At 36.8% G+C, this 19,316-nt stretch overlaps 1 protein-coding gene across 1 annotated transcript; it reads right to left on the bottom strand.

Moving 5' to 3' along the window:
• Positions 1–1,646: 1,646 nt before the first annotated feature.
• LOC114084770 (olfactory receptor 4K15-like) lies at positions 1,647–11,313 on the bottom strand. Its single transcript, XM_027925789.2, has 4 exons — positions 10,394–11,313; positions 9,776–9,817; positions 3,620–3,709; positions 1,647–2,322 (listed from the first exon to the last, which is right to left on the bottom strand). The coding sequence occupies exons 1-4, from the start codon at positions 11,311–11,313 to the stop codon at positions 1,647–1,649; spliced, it is 1,728 nt and encodes a 575-aa protein (XP_027781590.2).
• Between the last annotated feature and the right edge of the window lie 8,003 nt (positions 11,314–19,316).

The raw sequence follows: 19,316 nt of genomic DNA, 5'->3' as shown, positions 1-19,316 counted from the left end.
TCCTCAGTAAGATGCCGAGGGGAAGAAAGGTCTGAATCACCTTTAAGAATTTCATACAAGGGTTTTAATTCAGCATTGGGAATATGTAAATAACCCCTAATCCAATTTATGTCACCCAATAATTTTTGGAAATCATTTAACATATGTAAATTATCAGTCCTAAGAGTCACCTTTTGGGGTGTAATAGTTTTACAAGAGATACTAGCACCAAGATAATCAATAGAACCTCCTGTTTGTACTTTATCAGGTGAAATAAGCAAGCCCTTTGATTGCAATAAATGTACCAAATCAGTGTAAGCTACTTTCAACATAGATTTGGTTTTGGCTGCCAGCAATATATCATCCATATAATGTATACACTTTAACAATGGATACTTTTGTCTGAGTGGAACAATGGTCGCTCCTACAAACATTTGACACATTGTAGGACTATTGGCCATGCCTTGAGGCAAAACCACCCATCAAACCTTTGATCAGGTTTCTCATGATTACATGAAGGCAGAGTAAAAGCAAAACGTTCGGAGTCCTGAGGATGCAATGGAATGGAAAAGAAACAATCTTTAATGTCTATACATATCACTGGCCAATTTTTTGGAATTGTTGAAAGCAAAGGCAAACCTCTCTGAATGGGTCCCATGAGCTGTATTTGAGCATTAATGGCCCGTAGATCATGCAACAACCGCCATTTTTCAGACTTCTTTTTAATAATAAATATGGGTGTATTCCATGGAGAAGTGGAGGGCTTTATATGTCCCAACTTCAATTGTTCTTGTACTAAAGCACAAGCTGCAGTCAATTTTTTAGAGGGGAGCAGCCACTGAGGAACCCATACCGGCTCCCCTGTATTCCAGGTAACGGGCACTTGATCCTCAGCGGCCCCTAGGAAAAACCCAGCCCATGTCTATTAAGTTTTTGTTGAGGTTCTAGGGGATGTCTACATCCTTGCAAATTTTTTCCTAATCCAAGACCTGGTCTATATCCCATGTCCTGCATTATCTTTTGGGCAACTGTTAAATATTTATTACTAAGTTGAAACCCCATGTCCTTCATAAGATCACGTCCCCATAGAGAGATTGGGAGATCGAGCACATATGGTTGAAAAGTGCCAGAACGTCCTTCAGAATCTTTCCATGATAAATGCCTGCAGCTGACTTGTGGAGCTTGAGCGTATCCCAAACCTCTTAGTGATTGATCTGAGAGCTGCACCGGCCACCCCTTTGACCAATCCTTTAAAGCAATTATGCTACGATCTGCCCCAGTATCTAGTAATCCTAAAATTGGTTTTCCTTTTATAATTAGCTTTAAAATAGGACGGTCACTCATATCCAAGGACAAATAAACACAATTCCCTCCGGTGGCTCCAATCTCATCACTTGTCCGTAAAAAAGAGTCTGTAGGAAAATAAGTATGTAAACTGGGCAAAATTAGCAATTGAGCAATCCGATCTCCTGGGGAAATGGACACAATGCCTTTTGGAGCCTCCACCATAACCTTTACTGTTCCCACCGTGTCCGGATTAATAATCCCAGGGAAAACATGAAGGCCTCGTAGGACAGAGGAAGCACGCCCAATTAACAAACCCACAGTGCCAGGTGGTAAAGGTCCTTTAAACTCAGTCTCCACCAGTTGGACTCCCATTTTAGGTGTTAATACGAGTCTGGCGGCGGAGCAGAGGTCCAGTCCTGCGGCACCTGCAGTGGCTCTCTGCGATTCTTGGGATGGCGCAGGGACGGCCATGACTCGTTCTCCATTGTCCCATTTTCCATTGCCCCATATATTTGCGGGCCCTGGGGTCGGGGGCCCCCCTGGCCGATTTTTGACATGTTTCTATCTTTTAAAGGTTGACCATGTATATCTCTGACGGACCTACACTCATTAGCCCAATGTTTTCCCTTTTTACATCTGGGGCATAAGCCCGGTTGACGGCTAACAGAGGTGGGCTCAATTTTGGATGTTCCCTTCTTGTTAGGATATTCTCGTTTAAAATGTCCTCCTTGACCGCACCCAAAACACTTTCCGGCAACAGGGCTGGATTTATGTGATAATTGAAGGACAGCAGCAGCAAGGCCTGCATTAGTTAACGGCCCACCTATTTCTCTACAGACTTTCATCCAGGCCTCTATGCCTTTGTTTTTATAAGGAGTAATAGCTGCTTTACATTTTTTAGTACATTGCTCAAAGACAAGTTGTTTAATCAAGGGCATTGCTCTATCAGGGTCACCAAAGATTTTTCCTGCGGCGTCTACCATCCTAGCAACAAAGTCTGAGAAAGTTTCTGTGGGGCCTTGTATAATTTTTGTCAAATTGCCAGACACTTCTCCTCTATTTGGGAGTGATTTCCATGCACGGATACAAATGTTATTAATCTGTTCATATACCTCAGGGGGGTATCCTGTTTGTTGATTAGCAAACCTGCCTTGTCCCAAAAGCATATCCTTATCCCAGGCAGGGCGTTCCGCTGCATGATTTTGGGCAGCTTGCTCTACTGCACCCTCTAGCATAAATGCTCTCCAATCCAAATATTTCCCTGGGGAAACACAAGCGCAGACTAGACTAGCCCAATCTGAGGGAGTCATGCAAAATCTAGTAAGTCCCTCCACCTGAGTAAGGGTAAAAGCGGCATCTATGCCATAAGTGCGGACAGATTCTGCCAAGGTTTTAATTATCTTAAAGTCTAAAGGCTCATGATATCTTCCCCTGTTATTGTCCTGAAATACAGGGTATGCAAGTCCCATATCTGTATTAACTGTCCTCCAAACTTGCGCATGAAAAGATCTCCCGGAACCTTGGCTCCCCCCCACATACGGGGGTGGGGCAACCGGCACCATATCTTTTTCTAGATATTCTACCTCCTCCTCCTCAGAGTTTTGTTGACCGACATTAGATCCCTTTCCCTTCTTACAGTAGGCCTGCGTGCCCTGTATCTCCTTTTTTTTTTATTTTTATCTTGTGTAGTTGTTGTAGCAATATATCAAGGTCCTCAGAACTCTCTGAGTCGCTTGTGTTCTCAGGCGTTTTTAATTCGGTCAAGTCTGGGTAGAGCCTTCTCCTATTTTTATTTTCAGGCTCTTTTGCCTTCTCACTACTCTTACTCTTAATACTCTCTACCACTTCACTATGTGATCCTTCAGATTTTTCCTCATGTAGTTGCTCAAGAACAGCTTGACCCTCACTCACAGCTTCTTGGCATTTACTATCTGCTATACATCCTCTAACTAACTTCCAAAGTGGTATAACACCACCCTCTAAGGTGCCTTGCTCATGAGCGAAATCTAGATCTTTCCCTAATTTGTCCCAGCTAGGAATCGTAAGACTCCCTGAAAAGGCAAACCAAGGAGCGGCTATATCAGCTTCTCTCAAAAACATCTGCAAAGTACTCTGCTTTACCTTAAGTCCTTTTGAACGTAGCAACCCATCTAGGGCCAACAAAATTGGGCTTGAAGAGGTAACGCCCATAATGTTTTCAGAGCTATAAAGAAAGTGAAAGTACAAAAGTCCCGCTCTCTCTTAATTTACAGAGGAGCGTCCTATTCTATTATTTTTTCCCCCCACTCTCTCTTTGTTTACAGAGGAGCGTCCTGCTATTTGCTTGCAGATTCCCACTTACCTGGGAACTTACCGGTGCACCACCCTGACTGCTGAAAGTTCTGGATCCTGGGTTCGAGGAATATTCTTCCCCGTGCGGGCCACCAAGTGTCGCGACCCCTCGCTGGCAAGGGAACACACGACACAGGATTCTTCTTTTAGCAGTTTATTCAGGCCTTGATTCAAGTATCATCTTCTAGCAACCCCCCGCCGAGCGCCCAAGCATAGCCTAATAAAGCCTCCCGCATACCAATCTCAAGCCGCCACGTGGATCTTTCTCATAGGGTGGTCAGGGATTGCGCGCCAACTCTCCATAAAAGGAGTTGTTTACCACAGGCCACAGTGGAAGCCAGCGCCATCTTCTAATGGCGGCCACAATCTATAACAATGGCTTACCACAGGAGAGGTGAAATGTTATGGTTTAGATACGAGGTGTCCCCCAAAAGTTCATGTGTGAGACAAGGCAAGAAGGAATAAAGGTGAAATGACTGGGTTATGAGAACCTTAAACTAGTCAATGAATTAATCCCTATTGGGACTAACTGAGTGGTAACTGAAGGTGGGTAGTGTGTGTTTGCAGGAAGTGGGTCACTGGGAGTATGCCTTTGGGGTATATATTTTGAATATGGCAAGAGGAGTCTTTCTTTCTGCTTCCTGATCATCAAGTGAGCCACTTTCCTCTACCCACAGTCTTCTGTCATGATGTTCTGCCTCACTTTGATCCCTAAGGAATGGAGCTGGTGTCTATGGACTGAGACCTCTGAAACTGTGAGCCTTCAAAAAATCTTTTCCTCCTTTAAAATTGTTTTTGTCAGGTTTTTTAGTCACAGCATCAAAAAAAGCTAACTAAAACAAAATTTGATCTAGTTTTTTATCTGTTTTCACTCTGATTCCTGCACATCATCACAGTTGCCATCTTTTGAAAAAAACAAACATAAAATATTATGTATTAAATGTTATTATAAATAGTAGACTATTTTAGACTTGGGAAACATATAGAATTAATATTTAACTTTTGAACAAAAATATTGTCTGTGAAGAATAGTAGTTTATTTCTGTTTTATTTAGTTCTCTAGCCCTTTGTAAATGTCCAGGTCTTGCAATAAATTGGAAATGCAATGTGGGGAAGAAGAATGTCTTCTCACTCCAAATCTTAGGGGGAGAAAGCTTTACAATATTTTAACAATAAGTAACTTGAGTTAGATATTTGTAAATATCCTTTATCAGATGGGGGAATTTTTGTTCTGTGCTTTCATTTCTAAAATTCTATCATAAGCTCATATTAGATTTTATTGTTTTGCTATATTTATTGAGATGTTTGATTCTTATTAATTTTAGCATATGATTGATTTCCATTTTTTAAATTAACCTTTCACTTTAGGTATAAAATTAATCTTTTCAGAATGTAGTATTCTTATAATTTATTGTTTCAGTTTCTTGCTTTTTTAAAATTTATGTTCATGACCATTAATAGTGAATTAATTTTTCTTTCTTAACTCTTCATGCAGTGTTTGAGTCAAATTTATGCTCAACTTTTTAGACAAGATCTCAAAAGCACAGGAAACAAAAACATAAATAGACAAATGGGATTACATTAAACTATAAAGCTTCACTGCATGTTGATGGGCATGAATAGCATATAAATTTTGGTCTTGCAGCAAAAAAGCTGACTAAGACATGGTGCCAGTATATGAGTGCTGTTTTCTGCAAGGGAACAGGATGAGGCTGTGAGTGAGCTATTGCTTTGACACACAGGCACAGCAGGCAGAGGGAAAGCCAAACTAGAAGGAAGCAGGAGGGAGTAGGTCCTTTCCTCTTTATCAGTCTTGTAGTCACAGAGGGCTAGCCTCAGGCAGCCAAATATGAAGATATAGTTTTTGAGGTGGTCAGTAATAATTGGGACAGCAAATGATTTTATTACAACAAAAAATCATTTAACAAATACATTAAGATTTTCTGGGTTTGGTAATAGTTTTTTTATAGTAAATTTCCCATTTCATATTAATTTTTAAATATTTTGTATGAAGTTCTACATATATTATTCTATAATATATGTAAGGATTAAAGCTTATGTAGAATGGTATTCTTTTTCATTTCTGACTTTGAGTATTTGTGCCTTGTTCCTTTCTTTCTTGATCAGTCTTGTTAATGTTTTATCAATTTTGATTGTCTTGAAGTAATGAACTGGTTTTGTTGATACATTGAATTCTATTTTTCCAGGCAAAAAGTTTTTATTTTAAAGATAGTTTAATTTTTAATTAAAACATATTTTCTTTAATAAACTTAATTATTTTATTAATAATACATTATTTGTACCACTTCACTGTGTCATTTCCATAAATGCATATCTGGTACCTTGATCATGTCCTTCTACCCTTTCTTTCCCACCTTTCAATCCCTTTCTCCTCCAATCCATGGACCCTTTTCAGATTTTTTTTTTTAAATTTCTGAACATGAAAGAAAACATGTGATACTTGTCTTTCTGTGTCTGACTTCTTTTATTTAATGTGACATCCTCCTATTCCATCCATTTTGCTATAAAGAATGTGATTTCATTCTTCTTAATGGCTGAATTTTATATATATATATATATATATATATATATATATATATATATATATATAATTATTTATTATATAAATATATATCACATGTATATGATTTTCTTTATCTATTCATCTGTTGATGGGCACTAGTCTGATTCCATTTATTATGAACAGTATTGTAATAAACATGGATATGCAGGTATCACTTTTTTTATACTGACCTTATTTCCTTTTAGTATACAACCAGGAGTGGTATAGCTGGATCATATGCTAGTGTAAAAAGGAAGAAAAAAGAAAGATTAAAAATAAAAACAGAGGAGAAGAGACACATATGGGAAGAAAGAAATAGAAAACTCAGCTACAGAAAAAAAAAGTACTACTAGAAGATAAAAATGTCTTTCCCATCCAGGTGCTTGAATGAAGTGGGGAGAGTGGATGCTCACCATCCATGCTGATCAAAGCTTGTCTCCGAGTCTTCTTGGGCTGTGCACCCAGTGGACAGAGCAAAGACTAGGGGTTGACACCCACCTCTTCTTTCCTTTGTGATACTCGCTTGGTGACCAGCAGGACTGATTTTCAGCTGAAGCTATTTGGATTGCCACTAACTGCTTTGAGTGATGGAATGAGATATTATGAGAAGCGGAGCCCCACAGGTACAGATTCTCGCTGGAGCTTTCTGGGTAGCATACTTTGAAGGCAGGGCTAGTGTCAGCTTCCCCAGAAGCTCCTGAGGGCCGAGAGAGGCAATGGAGTTAGTAAAGAATTGCACTGTGAGGGGAGAGTAGTGAAAGCCATGTGACCTTCTGCCCAGGATTCTTAAAATTTTTTTTTATTTGTGCACAATAATTATACAAAGTAGTGGGTTTCATTGTGGCATTTTTGCACATGCATATAACATACTTCATTCTCTAGGATCTCCCCTTGCCCTTTCCTCTTCTCTACCCCTTTCCTCTTTCCTTTTATTTACTGGTCTCCTTTCTAGTTTCATGCTATTCCTTTTTATCCTCTTTGTCTCTCTGTTTTCCAAATATGAGTGAAAAAAAAAATCACCTTTGATTATCTGTGTCTGGCTTATTTTTCTTTTAACATCATGTACTCTAGTTCCATCTATTTTCTGCAAATAACATAATTTTTGTCCTTCTTTATGGCTGGTTAAAACTCCATTGTGTATATATGCAACATTTTAATTTATCTGTTGATAGACAGCTAGGCTGGCTCTATAACTTGGCTATTGTGAATTGTGCTGCTATAATCAAGGGTATGTAGTTATTCTGGATAAATGCTGAGAAGTACTATAGCTGAGGAGTGTGTTTTATGGTAGTTACATTTCTTGTCTTTTGAGGAACCTCCACACCAATTTCCACAGGGACTGTACTAATTTCCACTTCTTCCAACAACATATAAGTTTTCTTCATCTTTTCCAGCATTTATTGTTATTTGAATTCTTTTTTAAAAATATTTTTTATTGACCTTTATTTATTTATTTATATGTGGTGCTGAGACTCGAACCCAGTGCTGCACGCATGCCAGGCAAGTGCACTACCACTGAGCCATAACCCCAGCCCTGTTATTTGAATTCTTGATGTTTGCCATTCTAACTGGTGTAATATGAAATCTCAGGTATAGTTTTGAGCTACCTTTCCCTGGATAAGTTGAACTTTTTTTCATGTAATTATTTGCTGCCTTGATTCTGATACTTCCAGACTTGGCTACCAGGTAGGACATTACATGCATCTCTTTACTCTCCATCCTCTGATACCTGGACTCCAGATCTGATGATTTTTTTTGGGGGGGGGGGGAGGTGGGTACTGGGGATTGAACTCAGGGAATCTCAACTCCTGAGCCAAATCCCCAGCCCTATTTTGTATTTTATTTAGAGACAGGGTCTCACTGAATTGCTTAGCTCCTCGCTGTTACTGAGGCTGGCTTTGAACTCTTCCTGAGCTTCTGGGATCACAGGCATGCACCACCATGCCTGGCCTGATCTTATGATTTTAAAGGAAGCCCCTTCCAAGTCCTCCATCTCCCACTGCAGTCTGATTTCCCTCTACATAGACTAAGCAGGTTTGTATGAGCGTCTCTCCCCAGGGCCAGACTGACTTTCCATGTGACAACCTGCTAAGCCAGTGCAGTGATGTTGCTCAAGGTCCTGGAAATAGGAAAATGCATAGGATTTATACTCTGAAAGCAGTAAGCACAGACAGTACTACTTTCTTGAGATGGCTCCTGGTTATAATATCCTGAGAATATGCTGGGAAACACAGAAAACTTCAGAGTCAGCTTACTACACAGATCCAGGTCTTGAAAGTAAGACCTTTGTTTGCAATTTTCAAGAACTACTAATACACTCTAGCAAGAATGCAGTCAGGATCCCCTACGGTTATGTTTTGTACACAGGGAGGTAGAAGTGGACGTTACATGCAGGTTTCAAAACACTTATGAAGCTATAGTGATTTCTAACAATAAAGGGCCACATCAATGAGCTAATTTGAGAAATTTCATCTAAAACCATTCCAAGCAGTCACCATATGTTCACATACATATATGAGTGATGCTTCTATAATTATCTGGTTTGGGGAAGCCATAAGTACAACTATTTAATATCTCAGTTAAATCAGTCATGTTATCATTGCCCTTTAATTTCCAAATATAAATATTGTCACTTTAATCTTGTAAGATATTGATATAGCTCTGAGATCCAAGAAACTGTGACTTTCTTCTATGCATAGGAATAAATTAGAAATTAAGATATTGTAAAGATGTGCAAATATAATTCTCACCAGAAAAATGATGTACATCATCATTAAAATGTATAGACTATGAATTATTATATAAACTATTATACTAAAAGACCATATAATGTAGATATAATTGGTCTTTTCATTCTAATTCTACTAAATGAAATAAGCTATTTATTTTCCTTCTCTGTGTATTTTAATAGACACACACATAGAATGATTTTTTTTTGTGTGTGTGTGTTTGGAGTATTTTTGTGGGGGTTGTTATCAGGTGAGATTTTACCTAAAAGCAAAAAATTTGTCAGGTAAATAGCCTGTAACTCCATAAATATCTGGATTTTGTAGGGGATGAATACATAATTGAAATTTGTTGTGATTGATGTTTCTACTTGCCTTTGTTCTTATCAGTTGAAAATGCTTTTGCTTTAAAACAATGCATCCTTCTTCCCCATTCTCATGGCTTCCTTGTTGATTCATGTAAGATAAAACTATGTATAAAATTTTGTATTAACCAAGAAAAGAAATGGTGTTTCAAAGGGCTGCAAACACCTCTCCCTCTGTATTGAAGGATTTAAAAAAATCAAGGCAAATTCTGTAATTATATAAACAAATAATACCTGAAAACTTAAAGGGATTATGTCATTTAGGGGTAGGGCAATGGTACTGTGTTTTTATTCATTTGTCATTTTGTTCTCTAGGTGGAAGAAGACCATTTAAGTATCTTTAGTATCATGCCTAGCCAAGTTAGAATTAGGAAGGATATATCATTTTGCATCTTTTTCTATTTACAACAAACAAAGATATCATATTGGACCTTGAATAACAAATTATTGCAGGGAAATAATGTTTAAAAGAAAGCCTGACAATATTCTTAGAAAGACACTTATAGTGGATGATATTCCATAACCATATTGGGAGATTTCTAATAAGTTCATTTACCACCTTCTTTGTGCTTGAATAGAAATTTTCCTAATGTTCTTTGAACCACATGGAACACAAAATAGCTTTAAAACATATGTAAAAGAGTAATAGGATGCTCCCATGGAGATCTAAAATTTTAAATTATATTAGAGGAAAGTAATGAATTTTATATTGATATATTTCCTGCTTCCACATGATATATTTTTAAAAAAGGAATAATGATAACTGATTCAAAGTGATTAGGCAAGTTATAGATAAACTTGGTAAAATGTGTACATGGTGTTGAGAACATAGGTAGTATTTAATAAATTGTGGAAATTGTTATTTTTATATCATTTACTAATCTTTGAACTTGTACAAAGGGGTATTAACATAGACTTATTATTCCCTCCAAGCAGCAAGATTTTAAGTATTGGAATTTTGAACAAATTTTGAATAACAGAAAAGAAAACCACAAGCCATACATCTGCGAGCACTCATAGCTTATAGATAAGAATGAGTCATATATGCAGTACAATTTAATTTACAGGCCAAAGTGCAGACAAACTGGACTGCCACAGTAGATTTTCTGATTATATGAGTTACCTATCTATATCACATGGATTTCACGTGCTGATTCACTAGTTTCTTTGTGGCTTTCTTAATATCTTTATTTCTCAGTGTGTATATGGCTGGGTTCAGCAGAGGTGTGATTACTGTGTAAAACACAGCTAGAAACTTGTCCACCCAAGTGATACTGACTGGCCACAGATAGATGAAGATGCAGGGTCCAAAGAACAATACCACCACTATGATGTGGGAAGTGCAGGTTGACAGGGCCTTTGAGGCACCACCTTCAGAGTGAAGGCGGACAGTTAATAGGATATAGGTGTAGGAGACCAGCAAAACAATGAAGCAAGTTGTTGCCAAAATACCACTGTCTGCATTTATCAGCATTCCCAAAGTATTAATGTCCATGCAGGCTAATTTAAGCACTAAAGGAATATCACAGAAAAAGCTGTCTACTACTCTGGGACCACAGAAGGGCAGCTCCAAAATCATAAACAGTTGACTCATGGCATGCACAAAGCCAATGATCCATGATATCAAAACTAGCCAGATGCACTTTTGTCTGTCCATGACGCTGGAGTAATGGAGTGGTTTGCAGATGGCCACATAACGGTCATAGGCCATTGTCACAAGAAGCACCATTTCACCTCCTCCAAAGAAATGCACACAGAGGATCTGGCTCATACAGCCCCCAAAAGAAATGGTCTTCTTTTCCTTTAGGAGGTCTGTGGTCAGTTTAGGGGTAGTAACTGAGGAAAGGCAGAAGTCAACAAAGGAGAGATTAGCTAATAGGAAGTACATGGGGGAATGAAGATGGGGGTCGATGATGATTAATAGCACAACAAATAGGTTCCCCACCACAGTCATCAAGTAGAGTATGGAGAATGAGAGGAAGAGGAAGATCTGTAGTTCCTTTGAGTTACAGAGTCCCTGAAAAATGAACTCATGCACCACAGTCTGGTTTGCTTCTTCCATTTAGTATTTTCTTCTCTAATGAGATTCAAAGAGAAAATGATGAACTTATAGAATAAAAACAAGAAATTAATGTTCAGCTTTCAGTGATCAGAAAACTACATCTCATGCACAAAATGGGAATCTTAGCATTGTACTAAGTTTGAAGTTCAAAATAAATGTTTCTTGAATTTAGATGTGTGCACAGCCCTGTGACTAAGCAAGAGGCTACCAAAGTGTAGAAATGCAGGTCAGTACATTAAATAAAAACACATGTCAAAAAATGAATTTTTTGATTAAAATTGTCTGTAGTCAACACTCCCCATAAACAGTTTTTCCAAGTCATAAATCTGCTTCTACTTCTACTGCAGGGAATCAGAAAGACTTGCCCTCAGTGCACAGATGTAAATATATTTGAAGCCTCTTTATTTTACCAAAGTGAATCAATCTAGATAAGTTTCAGGACATAAATCTATTGCTAAATGGTATGTAGAAGGATAATGAATTGAACCAAAGTCTATAGGACAGTATGGGAAAAACTGATCATCAAATCATTTGAGATAGGATGTTCAGGTACAAAAAGTGATCCAAAGGCTGAATGCACATTTATATCATTAAATACTGTATTTCCTCACTTTGAATTTCTCCATGAAAGTGTATTTCTTCAAAACTGTTTATTCCTTGGCCTGAGCAATGACACCTGTTGTCAGACATTGACTTGCCCTTGGCTCATATTGGTAAGATAAATATCATCTTAGTTTAAATGATAGTTATGTGACAGCTAGTCCTTCATGGGATATAATAAAATTCTACATTTGTTTTTGACTGATGCAAGCATGTTATTTCACTTGCCCTTATTGAAATATTTATATTATAAGCCACAAAGCCCTAAGAATATTTTTTTTCTAATTCCTTCCTCTTTCTTCTCTCTCTGCTTCTGTCTCCTCCTTTTTCTTCTTTCCCTCTCTCCTTTACTCTTTCCCTTCTTTATTTCTTTGTTCATTTCTCTGTCTTTTTCTTTACTTCTTTCTTTCTCTCTCTTTCCTCTCCCCTCTCTTCCGCCCTCCCTTCCACCCTCCCTTTCTCTCTCCCTCCCTCTTTCCCTCCCTTCCTTCCTTTCCTTTCTGTCTTTCTCTTGTTTCATCTCAATTTCAGTATTATTTCTCTTACCATTTTTTAGGCTAGAAATTGGAAGATTCAAAAGTCAACAATTAGCAATCATATGCCAGCTCTGTGTTAGGCACTTTGAAAGAATCCTATTTTAATAATAATAACATTTATTGCCATTTTGCTGGTGTGAAAGTTTGATTTCCCCATTGTTTAGCTAGAGAGGGGCAAAGCCACCAATATAACTTCCATGTTAGACATGACTTTTGATTGGAATCTGGATTTTGAAAAGACTAGGAAAAGTAGTATTTGTGAAATACACTTTCTGTTCTATGAAGACATAATCAAAATAAAAATAAATTTAAATTGCCAATAACAGCAGGAAAAGAAACACATTTATATTTAAATAATTTCAATTTTATCACTTGTTTTCAGCTTGACTATACTTTATCCTATTAATTATAATGCCTGAATATTTCTGCAGCTTCTAATACTTTGAAAAAAAGGTAGAAAAGTCACAGTCCAAAAGAATTAGAAAATATTAGGGAATATTAAATTACCTGTAATCCAACTCCTCAAACCTGAGGGTCTGGGATTTGTAAGAGTATAGAAGGACTTTGTCTTTTGTTACTTTGTGAAACTGCAGTAAAGAGTCCAAAAGTCTCAGGGATCAGTTGGAAGAAAAAAAATGTTTAATATTTTCAGATACTTCAACTAAATAACAGATACAATTGTAGAAAAATGCTCAACAAAACCAAAAAATTATTCTTAAATTAGTGGATGGAATGCAGCAGAAGTTTAAAATCAGATAATCTGTGATTTACTTACTTTACAGGAGTCAGCTCTGACACCAGATCCTCTCTGGATGACAAGGCTTACACTACAATCTACCTTACATCTCAAGCCAAGTCCAGTTAGCTTTCTGCAGTGACCCGTGTTGGTGATAGTGTGTGTACCTCAGAGTGGTATATACACACTGTGAAGAGTAGACTACAGCTAGAGATTTTCCAGTTCTGCTTTTAAATAGGGCTGAGTATGTGGAGAGACTTTTGCTTTCATGCTCCTTGGGGATCTTTAGCTTCCAGCCTTCCCTGATTTGAAGACATCATGTGATATTGAACCCTTTTCAATACCGGGTGCAAGTTAGATTAGTTAAATACAAGTTACAATGTAAGAAAAGAAAATTTAAATAAAAGATAAAATATTTTGGTTAAGGCATGGGGAAATTGTACATTGTTAGTTGCCACATGAAATGGTACAACAGCTATGAAAAACAGTGCAGAAATTCCTCAAAACATTAAAAATAGAATTAGCTTAAGACCCAACAATCTCACCACTGGGCATATATTTAGTGGAAATGGAATCAGTAACTTGAAGAGTTACTGATTTGATCTCATGTTAATTGAAATATTATTCACAATAGCCAAGAACTGGAAGTTATGTAAGTATTTATAGACAGATGAATCAGTAAAGAATTTATTTGTGTAGACATATAGTGAATATTATTGCCTTTCTCAAAAGAAAGAAATGCTATCATTTCAGACAACATGGATGAATCTTAAGGGTATTATACTAAAGTGAAATAAAACCAGTCACAGAAGGTCAGATGCTGCATGATTCCATTTATGTGAGGAATCTCAAATGGTGGAATTCATAGAAGTGGACTACATGATTATGGTGTCCAGGTGCTGGCAGGGAGGGAAGGAAGGAGGCATTCAATGTCATAAAGAATTAATTATTCCAGATGGATAAGCCTTGTAGATCCACCATACAACACTATGTCCAGATTAAATAATATGGCATTGTATACTTAAATATCTTTCAAGTCAGTAGATCTTACATTTGTAGCTTACAAGACAACTCCCCCAAAATAGCAAAACACCAAAAATTTACCCCCTCAACTCAAAATATCATACACAAAATCACACAAAATCAAAGGGACCCAACAAAACTCTGTAAGTGCTGGATATGTGTATTATCTTGGTTGTGATCAAGATCTCTTAGGTGGGTGCATAAGTCAATCTCATCACACTGTGCACATTAATTATATGTGGTCATTGTGTATCAGTTTTAATTCAAGTGCAGTTGTAAATTCCCAGTTTGGATTAAATCCATCCTTTACTATTTCTATAAATAATGAGAAGTGTACATACAGTTGTCCTCACTTATCCACAATTTCACTTTCCACAGTCTTAGTTCTCCACCATAAACCATGGCCTAAAAGATAGGTCAGTATAGGACAGTGGACACTTTGAGGGGAGAGCAGAGAGCTCCAGCTCACTACTGCAGTGCACTGTGACAATTGTTCTGCTTCATTAGTTATTGCTGCTAATCTCATCCTGTCAATTTACTCTATCATAGGTGAGTATGTACAGGAACAAACAAAGTTATGAGGGTTTGTTGGTTTGAGACATCTTCTGTGGATCATGGAATCCATTCTTCCTGGAGAGGGGAACTACTGAACATACATTCATCAAAGGAGATTTTTTTCCTTGTGTTTCTTGGTTTTCCATTTTTATTTTCAACTAATTTGATGTGAAATGTGCGATTTTCATCTGCCTTTTGCATCTTTTTTTCTGACCCATCTACTCACTTCCCTCTCTCTCCCTCACTCTCTCATTGTTTCCTTACTACTTTCATTTGTTTTCTCACAGCTTTACATGAACTTATTTGCTCTACCATACATTATTGTATCCTGAGGCCTTAGGTCCAAAGTCATCTCCGTTAAAGAACCTAAAATACTCAAGGTTTTCTCTCAGACTGGGACTCCAAAACCTTCCTAATACTGCCTCATTCAACTACGAAACCCTTGGACTCTTTCACAGATGTGAAAATGCATAAATGAGGCTACCTACTTGTCCATATTCCATAGGTATGAAGTGAAGGAGCTATGAGAGGTAGAACCAGGGCAAGGACATTCATTGGTTTAGAGAAAACTGCAGAGAGTATAGGATTTCTCTGAATCTTGAAGAACTAGTAGGACCTTAGTGATGCAATAAAGCATTTCCTTACTGTAAATGTTTTATAATTGAGGCTGTAATACTTTTTATTTTAGTTATGATATAATTTATGTGTAATAACATGAAAAGTTTTAAGTTTACAGTTCTACAGTTACACATATCATTTGGAAAACTATCACACCGTCCAGATTTTTCAACAATCTCATTAAACCCCAGATTGTGCTGTGGTACCTCATAATCAACCATGCCCCACACTGCAACTCAGACAACCCAGACTCTGATTATTGTTCCTACAGTTTTGCTTTTCTTTCAGTTATTCAATGTGCTTTTATTGTATCTATTCAAGGTGAACAGCATATTTTGATACCCATATACAGAGTGAAGTGTTTTATATACTCAAATTAACATTCTCTTATCACTCTACATAGAATCTGTGCATGCATGTGGTGACAGCACCTATACATTTTTAGCATGTAGTATCACATTATAAATGATAGTCTTCATGCAGTATATTTTCCTAAATTTATTCATCCTAAAAATATGTTTTAAAACTTTTACTCACTACTATTTTCCTCCCAGTTGTCCTTCCTCTAATTACTTTTCCCCTCTGTTCCTATTTATTAAGCTTTGTACAAAAGTTTCTACATATAAATTAGGTCGTATATTATTATTTTTATTTCTGATTGTGGCTTTTTTCCATTTAGTTTAATGACCTCTAGTTTCATCCATGTTGACACATGACAGTATATCCTTTATACATGATAAATAGTGTTCCATTGTATTTATGTGTGCCATGTTTTCTTTATTCATTAATCAACTGATGGACACTAAAGGTAACAATGTCATGGCTTTGAGAAATAATGCTGCAATGAAAGTGAGAACACAGATATCTCTTTGAGGCTCCTATTTCATTTCTTTGCATACTTATCCAACTGTGATTACTGCATCATACAGTAAGTTTATTTCTAATTTTTGTCAATCCTTTATACTGGGATGCATACCTACTGTATGAATGAGTTCCCTTTTTCTACATGCTCAACAGAACTTGATCTCTCTCATTTTTTTTTGGTACTAGAGATAAAAACAAGTACAATGTTAGGCAAATGGTGTACCAGTGAGCTACAGAACTTTATATTTTGAGATATAGCATCTCCCTAGCTTGCCCAGGCTGATTATGGAATTTGGGATCTTCCTGCCTCAGCATCCCCAGTAGTGAGGATTATAGGCATCACGGCCCATCTGATCTATCTCTTTTACTTTCTTTCTTTTTTTCTCTCTTTTTATTCTTTGACAGAATACATCCTAACAGTTTAAGGTGTTTTTTTTTTTTTTTTTCTCATTAGGTTTTGAGTTGCATTTCTAGAACCATCCAGTGTGTTCCCTTCTGAGTCTAGGTTTCTTCACTTGAGATTTATTTACTTGCTTGTGTGTACTAGTAATTTCTATTCATTACTGAATCACATTCCATTACATGGATATTTTCTCATTAATTTCCCACTTCAGGACATTCGGACTATGTCCATCATATAGTGGTTAATTATAAAATTGTGTGAACACTCATGGGCTTGTGATACATAAATAAATAGCCAAGAGTGGGTTTTCTGAGTCAAATGGTTTACTTAATCCTATAAGTTCTTTTAAGAATTATGTCCATAAAGATGAAATGTATGGCTAATATACATAAGAAATTATATACATAAGCATGCGTATGAAGGTATTGGTGCAACTCATTCAGAAGTTTTCTCTAAAGCAGTATGGCTCTCCATAATGCTGTGGAAAATGTGACATTTTGTATCACTAATAGAACTGGTAGATGGCAAATTTGACAACAAGAAATTGGAATTAAATAATTTCAATGTAAAAGTATCCATTTTTCGCTTGTGAAGTCAAAGGACTTTAATGGACATGTTCATGGAACACAACCTACTTCCAGGTGGACACATCAGATGACAGAGTCCCTTAGCACTGTGAATTATCCCACAGCCCAGGTCTGCTTTTTCACCCTCTCAACTCTCCTTGAGAGGTATCACTCATACTTTGTATTGATTTGCAATTGACTATTAAAAATGCTATAAAATTTAATTCATGTTAATAACCAGGAAAAAAATTCCGTGTGATTAATTTATTATGAAGAGGTGCTGAAGGTAGAGACGTTATATTTCCATGTTCCCATTGTTAATTTTTTATCATCAAATACTTCAAGGCAGAACTCTTCCTAAAGATAGAGTATAAATATGTGGAATTTTACAAGAACAACCAGACCATCTGAATATGCCTAACATGCCAGGAGCTTCCACACATATTGTCTGACCTAATTTTCACAATAGCCCCATAAAGTGTACCTCATTGTGGAGAGTTTGCATCTGGGGAAGTGCAACTTGTTGGAAGTCACAGAGCTGGAAGGCAGCATGACTGGGGTGCACATCTAAAGAGCTCTGGCTTTTATTACTAAGGTGTCATCCAGACTCTGTAGTCCTAGTGGCTTTTTTTCCTTTCCATGGCAAATAACTAATTTTTATAGCATGTCAGAGGCTTTTCTCCATATGGTTCTTTGATGAAAAAGTGCTCAAGGCCCAAAACTAATTTGATAAAAACCTTGAATTATTTTAATAAAACTTCTTGGGTCCCTCATTGTGTGTATATAGGAATTTGATATAAAATTCACCAGAAATTTGCTTTAAATATGAGGAAGAATGCAAAACACAGATTACATTAAGATAATATGATCAAGTTTGTGGTATAAGTCCTTAACATCATTGTTTGTGATCAGATCTTTTTCATGAATAATGCTGATTCTAAGTGTGACTAGAGCTTGGAATATATTTTCAACGCAGAGAAACAAACAACACAGTTTTGTTTGCATGGTGTTAATTAAGAGTGTTGTTGTCAGTGTTGGACATATTTAGTACAGATGGTATCATCTGGGGTGATACATTTAAGAGTTATGTGTTTTAGATAAGATAGGCATATGGACAGCTTGATACTTCTTAGTTTTTGAGTTTCTAAAGTGAGAGCATCATTTGATAGTGTGCCTGTTCTTAAATACAAAAGAAAAACAGAGCAATTCAACTACAACAATTATATACATGAGAGTGTAATAGAATTTATATCTTTGAGGTCATTTTATCTATTTTTTCTTAAGGTGGTCAATTTCTTGCTTTATTTTGGTCTGTTGTTCTTGAGCAGGAACTAAGAGCTGACTCTTGGTATATCAGAAGTCAAATGACTTTTGTTGAAGTCAGATAGTGACATCTGTGGTAGCTGAAATGATAGGTGGCCACTGTCTTGCTGAATCAGTTCATAGCTGAAGAGATGCTTGAACTTCTGGTTTTAAGGGACTTGTGCAAAGCAGAGAATCAGAGTATTTATTCAATTGAGATAATACTAAATTACAGAATCTCTATAGCCCCCTAGAGGGTCACAGGAGCTTGCATCCCAATATGTTTATAAACATATGCATGTCTCCTTTCTTGGTATAACCTCCTCACTGATTTTCCCAAAACTTAGCTTCCAAATAAACTATGTACAGTTAAATTTAGTCTCAGATATTATTTGGAGGGAATGGATTTGAGCAACTAGAGTTAGCTCTATCTATATAACCATTCTTTGAGATGATCCCTCATATTCAACAAAGCAAGTTTGAGGTTACTTAATACTCTATGTGAAACAGAAAGGATGTAATTATATTTTTGCCCAAATGATTACAAGTTAATTCATATAACCTTATTTATTCAAATTCTTTCTCCCCCTAAAAATTTCATAGTGGATTTTCATTTCTGATGTTAGTATAATATAAGAAATGAGCAAATGCTTCCTCTGGAGGAAGAGAAGACATAGTCTTACTATCGGTAGGTACAACTCATTGAGGTAGCTGTCATATTCAGTTGGCCATATTAACTGGCAAATGCCTAAGGGTAGATGTCCAGCAGGCAGGTGGATGTATGGTTTCAGTGTCCAAGA

Source organism: Marmota flaviventris, chromosome 2 (genome assembly GCF_047511675.1).
Source record: "Marmota flaviventris isolate mMarFla1 chromosome 2, mMarFla1.hap1, whole genome shotgun sequence".
Classification (NCBI taxonomy): Eukaryota; Metazoa; Chordata; class Mammalia; order Rodentia; family Sciuridae; genus Marmota; species Marmota flaviventris.
The sequence above is the reverse complement of the archived record's forward strand: the minus strand, read 5'-3'. Positions and strand labels throughout refer to the sequence as shown.

What these genes read in the sequence shown, in the direction of transcription:
- LOC114084770 (XM_027925789.2), bottom strand. Translation starts at nt 11,313, where the DNA reads ATGGAAGAAGCAAACCAGACTGTGGTGCATGAGTTCATTTTTCAGGGA. An exon ending in CTAGTGAATCAGCACGTGAA is followed by an intron (nt 9,818 to 10,393) that starts ATCCATGTGATA and finishes CTATTCAAGCAC; the next exon opens with AAAGAAGGTGGTAAATGAAC. An exon ending in GCAGTCAGGGTGGTGCACCG is followed by an intron (nt 2,323 to 3,619) that starts GTAAGTTCCCAG and finishes ACTCCCAAATAG; the next exon opens with AGGAGAAGTGTCTGGCAATT.